The sequence below is a fragment of the Amyelois transitella genome, chromosome 15 (genome assembly GCF_032362555.1).
Source record: "Amyelois transitella isolate CPQ chromosome 15, ilAmyTran1.1, whole genome shotgun sequence".
Classification (NCBI taxonomy): Eukaryota; Metazoa; Arthropoda; class Insecta; order Lepidoptera; family Pyralidae; genus Amyelois; species Amyelois transitella.
Window position 1 is genome coordinate 10,945,678 of NC_083518.1, and position 8,437 is coordinate 10,954,114.

General features: G+C 42.3%; 1 protein-coding gene across 1 annotated transcript; it reads right to left on the reverse strand.

The window, feature by feature from the left end:
• Window positions 1–7,453, reverse strand: LOC106137937 (KAT8 regulatory NSL complex subunit 3). Its single transcript, XM_060948237.1, has 8 exons — window positions 6,884–7,453; window positions 4,608–5,512; window positions 3,966–4,299; window positions 3,622–3,749; window positions 3,505–3,530; window positions 2,384–2,607; window positions 1,007–1,141; window positions 1–79 (listed from the first exon to the last, which is right to left on the reverse strand). Exons 1-7 carry the CDS (start codon window positions 6,944–6,946, stop codon window positions 1,016–1,018), a joined length of 1,806 nt encoding a protein of 601 aa, XP_060804220.1. The 5' UTR covers window positions 6,947–7,453; the 3' UTR covers window positions 1–79; window positions 1,007–1,015.
• Between the last annotated feature and the right edge of the window lie 984 nt (window positions 7,454–8,437).

Consider the following 8,437-nt stretch of genomic DNA (forward strand, 5'->3'; position numbering starts at 1 on the left):
TAATAGTTTTCATATCTTTATTATTCTTACAAAGGAAGTTCATTTTTACAGTATGACTCGCAGTTTTCATGAAGGTTACCTGAAATTTGAAAGATATGGTGTGCATTATGCCAGCAAGAGTGCCGAATAAAACGCGACATGACTGGATAATAGGCTAGTTGACTCTTTTTTCAAGTTGGTCCAAAATAGTTATTTTGACCAAAAAATATGTAATTACATTATTTATTTATTTATTCTTTATTGTTACAATTACAATATATAAAGTAGGGCTCCGACGTCTTTGTATTTCTAAACAAACATTTTTTTTCATTAAAAACTCCGGATAACCTCTTAACGTTTAAAGATAAAATCATAATTTCTTTAGTTCGCAAGAAAAATTTAATTGATAAATATTACCTGAATTTCATTTTAGTGGGACAAAATTTTGTCCACGAAATAATGTGTACTTGTTTTGTTTACAATAAGAGTCACGCTATATCATGGACGAAGGCGTTTTTGACGTTTCAAATTAACCATGTATATACATTTTTTAAATGGAGTTCCTAGATTAATCTCGCGCTTTTAATTATTAATAAAAAAATTACAATAGGAATTATTCATTTAATATATGAAATGAATCATTATGAGTCAACTAGCCTATTAGTAAATAACATCTTGTAAATGTGATGAAAGTTTGAAAAAAGTGCATCTAGTAGTTTTATAAGTAGGTATTTCTATTATATCTATGGTTGATAAATCAACACGATAACCCGACCATTTCAAAAGCCCAGTGAAAAGCGACCGCGGTTATACATAGTGTATGTTAACCTGTTATACTGAATGTGTACTGTTTTACGTGAAATGTTGTGAACACGCGCGGACTCGATAGCGATGATCCGTCCAGTAGCATCGCATTTTGATATTCAGCACTTTTTTGCTGGCATAATGCACACGAAAAATATATTAAAAAATTATAAAATTTTGAGATACTTAGTTCGTATGAATGGTATAGTTAGCGAGAACTTACAATGTGTGTTCAATCAGTGCGCCGCAAAACCAGCGCCGGCTTGTCTCGTCCGGCGCCGGCGCCGGCCCCGGGCCCGGCTCCGGGCGGGCGGCCGCGCTTGGCCACAATGACGCGCGTGATGCGCCCGCTCTGACCCTGCAACAACTCGACACTTTGTACTCGCCACTTGTAATTTTTTAAATAAAATGCCACAAAGAATAATAATTCAATTAGGTAAGTAGTGAGGTTAAGATTTTCTTAAGGGTTCCTTGTTCAATAAAGATTTAGTTGGGATAATACCAGGCATTTGTCTGACCACGGCAATTAAATTCAAAAAAAAAAAAATTCAAAATTTTTTATTCATTATTATAGGATATTATTATATCGCTTAATAATTGTCGTATGGTTTAACAACTTGGTTGACGTCAAATATATTACTTAAAAACTAAGTTTACTGCCGCTTCCAAGGCGTCAGTGCAGAAGAAGCGGTAACAAATCCAAAATTAAAACAAACTAGTGTGCCACAGGCTGAGTGGATGTCGAGAAGGGGTTGAGTAATGGCGTGTTCAGAAGGCTTAACATTCACACAGCTAATAGTGTTTTACTTCATCTACAATTTTAGTGAAGACAAGATGTTGCCGCGGTTTCACTTACGGACAATGTTATTTAACGTAAATCCTGCCTAAACAGTCTTTCAGTCAGAAAATAATCATTGGCAGGTACGTAGCCGGGGTACGATTTGAACCTTTATCTCCACACGCACCGTTCGCATATTTAACTCTGAGACCGTAGGTATGTATTTCCAACACACGCGGACGCTCTAGCCGCGGCCAACGATAACTACTCATGTACATACTTCAAATAATTCGGAGCGCGGATGTCAATTTCACGTTTTGTCAGAATCTATAAATCCAATTAAAGTGCTGTAAAGGACAAAATTTATATCCGTAAAATAATCTTAACGATGAAAACAACTTAACAAAATCATAACGATAAATATCCTTGTGTAGTAATAATGCTCAAAATGCACCTTTTAATTTACACAATTTTTAACATATAAAATAACTAATAGAAGTTAGATATATGGTATCGCGGACTTTTTATAGATTTATTAAAAACCTATATTTTCAATCAACCGTGTTGCCAGCGCGTGCATGAACAGGTTTTCGGAAGCGCTTATTTCCCGGATTATTTTATTAATATGAATACAATATATAATAACAAATTAATCAATAAAATAATATTATTTTATTGATTAACAAATTAATCAATAAAATAATATTATTTTATTGATTAATTTGTCTGAAATCAAATTCGAATCAAATATAAGCCTACAAAAATACAAATTGTTTCTCTTTATTAATAGTGCGAGTGTGGATTGCAGATGTGGAGACTGACCCTGGCGTCGCCGCTGGTGACGGTGAGCGGCGCGCTGGCGGCGGGCGCGGCGTCGTCCGCGAACACGATGGGCATGTGCAGGATGTCGGCGGCGCTCGGAGCGCTCGCCCCGCTCGCGGCGCTCGGCGGCTCGGCGCGCTCCGAGCGCTCCGAGCGGCGCGCGCGCCGCGGCGGGAGCAGCGCCAGCGGGGTGTTGCCCGACACGCGCGTCACCACGCGGCCCTCTGACAGAACAACGTGCAAATATATCAACACTTAATGCCTTATGGGATAAACAGAACCGTTAGGCTGACTGATAGAATTAAAACTTTTCGCTAATTGCTAGTCCATCGCCTTAAAACCTTGAGTGACTTAAATGATTCGCTTATGAGGTCATCAGTACGTCATCTATCCTTGACCACGGCGCCCAGTGAACTGATTATCTATGGCGCGCTAGGGATGCGCTACGAGTTGAAATATTACATTTAGTATTCAAAATTGACTTGTGGTATTAATGATTATTTATTTCTTCTTTTATTCATGTAGCAGATTATGGTTTTATGTTTCTTACATTCTGTTTAATACAAATATCAATAATATTATAAGTAAATAACACAATTGAGTTAATTTTGAAACAGTTTTCAAGGAATTTATGTCTTTCCCATTACAACACAAGCGGTCAAACATAGACGACTTTGGCGTGCTGGACATGGAATTTACTAAGATAAAAGTATGTACATGTGTTTTAGTTTAATATTTCTCAGTACTTGTGGCTTTAAAGTTCCTGTTTTTTACCCTTACATGTTGCTGAGACTTTCTTTTTTTTGAGTAATGCAGAATTAAAATACCAGTTATAATTTCCAATGTCTTTATTTATTTTTATGGCCTGGGTTTTTTGTCAACTATAGACGTCGTTGGCGTACGGAGCTCGCAAGTGCTGCTCAAACATAGGTGACTATGGCGTCCAAAGGGTTAAAATCTATTCAGGAAAGAAGTCACGCTAAGATATTATATACTAAGCTTTACAAAGATTGTTCAAGTAAATAAAATATATAAAAAATAAAACGCATATAAAATACTTGATTTTGGTCTTTTCTTTAAGTCTTTAAATTCCCGTTTAAAATAATAAAAAAATAACTTACCGACTATTTCAATAGATCGGTTGGATCTGGAAAAGTAATAGGTTACATGAATAAATCACTCTTACGTTCAATCTAAATCGTAAAATTAAAATGTGTGTACGTAAGTAGTTTGCTCACCGCGTGGTCATGACTGCGACGGGCGCGGGCGGCGTGTCGGGGCGAGTGAGCTCGGCCGAGTGCTCGGGCGAGTCGGCCGCGCGCTCGCTCAGCTCCGCGGCTTCCAGCGCCCAACGATACACCTCTTCCTGTGGCATTACACACTATTTATGTAATATACACAATTATTTTAAAATATTAAAGGCTCAAACAAATGTTAGTCAGCTATAAAAGTGGTTAATGCAGTCATTGCATTAATATCGGTGCGGTGCCATGTACGCCTTCGCCCCGAGAATTATCACGTGATACGCACTAGAAGGCCGGTATAGTTTAATGCGGAAGTCGGAATCCGCGAGCGCACTCACCACGATAGCGGCGTCGAGCGCGTGCTGCGGGAGACGCAGCCGAGCGCGGTGCGAGTGCGGCAGAGTCAGCGCGTCGTCCGCGCCCGCCACCAGCAGCAGCCGCCGCCGGCCCGCGCCCGCCGCGCGCCGCGCCGCGCCGCGCCAGCAGCCCGCCGCGCCGCTGCCCGCCACCAGCAGCGCGGGCGCCCGCAGCTCGCGCAGCGACCACTCGCCCTCCGCCGTGAGCAGCGGCGGCGCCAGCAGCGCGGCGCCCGCCACCGCGCCGCCCGCGCTCAGCAGCGCCGCCGCCAGCGCCGCGCCCGCGCCGCAGCCGCACACCACCACGCCGCGGGACCTGGCGGGGACCGAGCTCCGTTCGAGAACATATACATATATCACGTCTTTAGGCAAACGCGAGATAGCGACATCTCGAAGGTATATTCTGTAATCTGCATGGAAAGTGCAAGTTGCAATAGATTGCAACAAATGTGTTCTGGGTAGCACTTCCTTAGCTGTGTTGCTTCGGAATTTGAGATCCATATCAAAATCAAATTGTTAAAATTACAATCCATTGTACTAAAACTAAACTACAATGAAAGAAAAGAGCATCATTCCATTTCCCGATACTATTAAAGGGACAAACGTGAAAGATACGGATCCTACCCCGCTTCTGTGATCGTTTCTTGTAAGTCTGTGCGTATCGAAGCGGCGACTTGAGCGCACCACGCGTCCGGGGGGCCCACCGCGCTCGCGCGGACCTCCCGCAGGTGCAGCAGCGCCGCCAGCCGCCGCGTCCAGCGAGCGTCCGCCGCGCCCGCCCCCACGCCCACCCACACCAGCAGCGGGCCCGGCGCCTCCGGCCCGCGCGCCGGCCCCACCGCCGCCAGCGGGTCCTCGGCCGCCGCCGGCAGCCGCCCCGCCGCCAGGCGCTCCGCCAGGCGCGGCGTCGTGCGGCGCATCTCCGACACCATCGCCTCGTACAGCTGCCGCAGGGAGCGCGGCAGGTGCGCCAGCAGCGCCGCGTGCAGCCACGGCGCCGGCTTCGGCAGCGGCGCGCCCGACCACACCCACAGCGGCGCCAGCGCCATCCGCAGCCGGCGCGCGGCCGCCCGCGTGTGCTCGGCCGCGGGCCCGCCGGCGAGCCGCGCCAGCCGCAGCCCCCGCAGCGTGTCGGCGGCCGCGGCCGCGAGGCGCGCGTGCGCCGCGCTGGGAGCGATGGCGGCCACCTTGGCCTCCCAGTCGTCGGACGCGTCCTCGTCCTCGTCCAGGGCGTCGAGGGCGTCGTCGGCGGTGTCGGACGGCTCGAGCGGGGGCGGCGGCGCAGGGTCTAGTCGCTCGACGTCGACGTCGGCGCAGTCGGGCGGCGCGCGCGCGGCCAGCAGCTCGCGCGCCTCGTGCGCCTGGTCGCGCGCGCGCGCGTACGAGTGCTCCACCCACACGTCCCCGCGGCGCGCCTCGCCGGCGACGGCGTGCACGTACGCCACGAGTCGCTCGTGCAGCGCGCGCGCCGCCTCCGCCTGACTCTCCATCGTCACGATCTCCGCACCGCTAAAGCCGCCCTCCGCCACCTGATTCCGTCGATTGTTGATGAATTTTATATGTAAAAAAAATAATGATTTTATTATTATTTTTTGATTTTATAAAAATAATTATTTTATTATTTTTTTTTACATATAAAATACGTTATAGTTACCTAATACTTTGCCGTGTGGTTTCTGGCACCATTAGAAAAGAAAGAATAGGACCACTCCATCTCTTTCCCATGGATGTCGTAAAAGGCGACTAAGGGATAGTCTTATAAGCCTTAATATAATACTTGGGGTTCTTCTTTTAGGCGACAGACTAGCAACCTGTCACTATTTGAATCTCAGTTCTATCATTAAGCCAAACAGCTTAACGTGGCCTATCAGTCTTTTTAAGACTGTCGGCTCTGTCTACCCCTCAAGGGATATGGACGAGATTATATGTATGTATGTAGTTACCTAATTAGAGAAGAAGATAAAGGGTGTTGCTGCATTACTTCATAAATATTAATTAATCTATCTGAAATCTAATAATTTTTAACACAAATATATGCAAATATATACTAGTTCTACATTCATTCATGTTTTTTTAATGTAGACAATGTGCATTCGTCCATGATTTAGATTTAAGAGATCTATGTTTGTATATTGACGTCTGATGAAAATGCTGCAGTATAGTTTGTCTATGCCTATAGCACTTACCAATAATGTAACTTTCTAATGCTGAAAGATGTTTTATATTGGTTCAGTAGTTTTTGAGTTTATTTGTTACAAACATACAAAAATACAATTTTTTCTGTTTATTTATAGTGTGGATAACAATAACCAATAACAAGAAGGCAGTCAAGTCTGTACAAGATGTTTTAGAACAAATCAGTTTGTGTCAGGGTTCCAGATGCAGGTCAAGTTAAGGATACATTATTTTATAAAAAAATATCACTTATACATATTGATAGGTAACTTAATAAAGTAATGAATAAACAACCAAGAGGTTGAGACAAGATATATCCTAAGAAACAAAACACTGAAGGGGTGCTTAGTTTGTTCAATCAGGCCACTCAATAAGAGTTCCAGCACATTAAAATTTAAACAAATAAGTATTTCATTATTACGCATGTAAAAGGAACACATATAACTTTGTATCCCTCACGGGGTAATGGAATTGAGATTCAAATAGTGATAGGTTACAAATTATACCATATTTTTCTTCGGCACCACCACTACCACCACTTGCATGGGAGCCAAAAGGTAATGACTGATTGCGGACATTTATGAATTACATTCAATTCAAATTCAATTTATCGGAGTTTCCCAATTAAAAGAAGAAGAATATGAACCCTTCTCTTCAAAACTGAACACTTGGGTAGGTTTTGATTAGATAAGTTGCCAGTGGGCCAGTATGAATGTGATGCTCACCTCTCTCAGCTGCACCGCAGCGCTGGCCCGTCGGCCGCCCGCCGTCGACGTGCCAAGCACCATTTTCTTCTTTCGCTACACTCTCCAAGACATCTAATTTTAGATTTCAATACACGAAATTTCACACATTGACGATAGGTTTCAATTCTTAATTTAAGCATGTGTCTGATCCTCATTCATTAACCTGTATACTTCTGGCAGTAAGTCACAATCACAACACAGAATTATTGCAACAAAAGTAAACAAACGTCAGAATAACTATGTAGGTAATACTAAAGAAATGGCATTACAATATTTTAAAATTTGTTTTGATTAATACCCCAAAAAGGCCAAATTACAACAACATTGACAAATGACAAACAAGACCACACAAGCAATGTTGCCAACTCTCTATTTATTTATTAATATCTGTGTCTATGATGATTTAAGGTTAGAGTTGTGAGGTCGTGTCGGGAGCCCCTTATAAGCGCACGCTCGCGCCCCAAGCCTTCGCCTTTGGACTACTACAGTGCTCATCAAGTTTTAGTTAGCTCGCTAACCTCTGGCTGGTACTTGCTGGATTTCTTAACTTCTCTTAAACTATAAACTAGTCCGGTAATGTAGGTTGTAGTTATTTAAATTATATCTCATCTCTCGTACCTGTGACGTTTTACCTAAATGTCACAAATTCAACGATATTACTAGTTTCAAAGAAAAAAGTCTTCCTTTTAAATGTGTTTAAAAGCGCTGGATTTTAGGTGCGTCAACAGCTATAGTTGTTATACATTCTCCAAATAATGTTTTTAAATCTGTGTGCATTACATTATTTTTAAATATATATATATTTAATTTAATATTAATAATATCTAATTCAGTGTAAAATAATGGCAATTTCCATTTCTTTCGTTTTATTCTAAATACTTATTTTAATTCTTCAAAGAGTTCCTCGTTAGGAAGTCATTGTGCCTGGACTATAATAGACGTTACGCTACTATTGCAACGGTTAGTCTAAACTAAAGTGATGGGTGACTAAAATAGAAGAAAATTATTTTTTTTTTTTGTTTCAACTTTTGTTTGACGTAATAAATATTTGCATATAGTAAAGCTGATTGCATCTGGATAAAAGTTTTTCAAGTCTTTAATTTTTAGTTTATCACTTAAATCTCCTTAAATTGTAAAGCGTCTAAATAATGATTTTTGTCAATATTATACTACATGGAGACAAATAGCGATAAAGCGCTAAGTTGGCAATACTTATTAAAAATAACGTGACTTTGACGTGTAAAAATGAAAATAGGCGCGGGAATTTCAAACAGACTGGCGTTTTTTATTCGAAAAAAATTAAAAATTGTGTTAAATATCTGTAAATGTGGTCGTTCACGTAAATACCTTTTGTTTTGTATATATTCGTTTTTAATTGAATTCGCTAGTCTATAAAAGTTCTGCATCAGGTGTTACACATCTTCGATTTTTATGCGCTAACAGAAAATGTTCATCAGGCTGAACAAATTTTGTTAAGTCGTATTTTCCATATTTCCTATAGTTTAGCTGAGCTGTTATGGTTCGACATCAGCT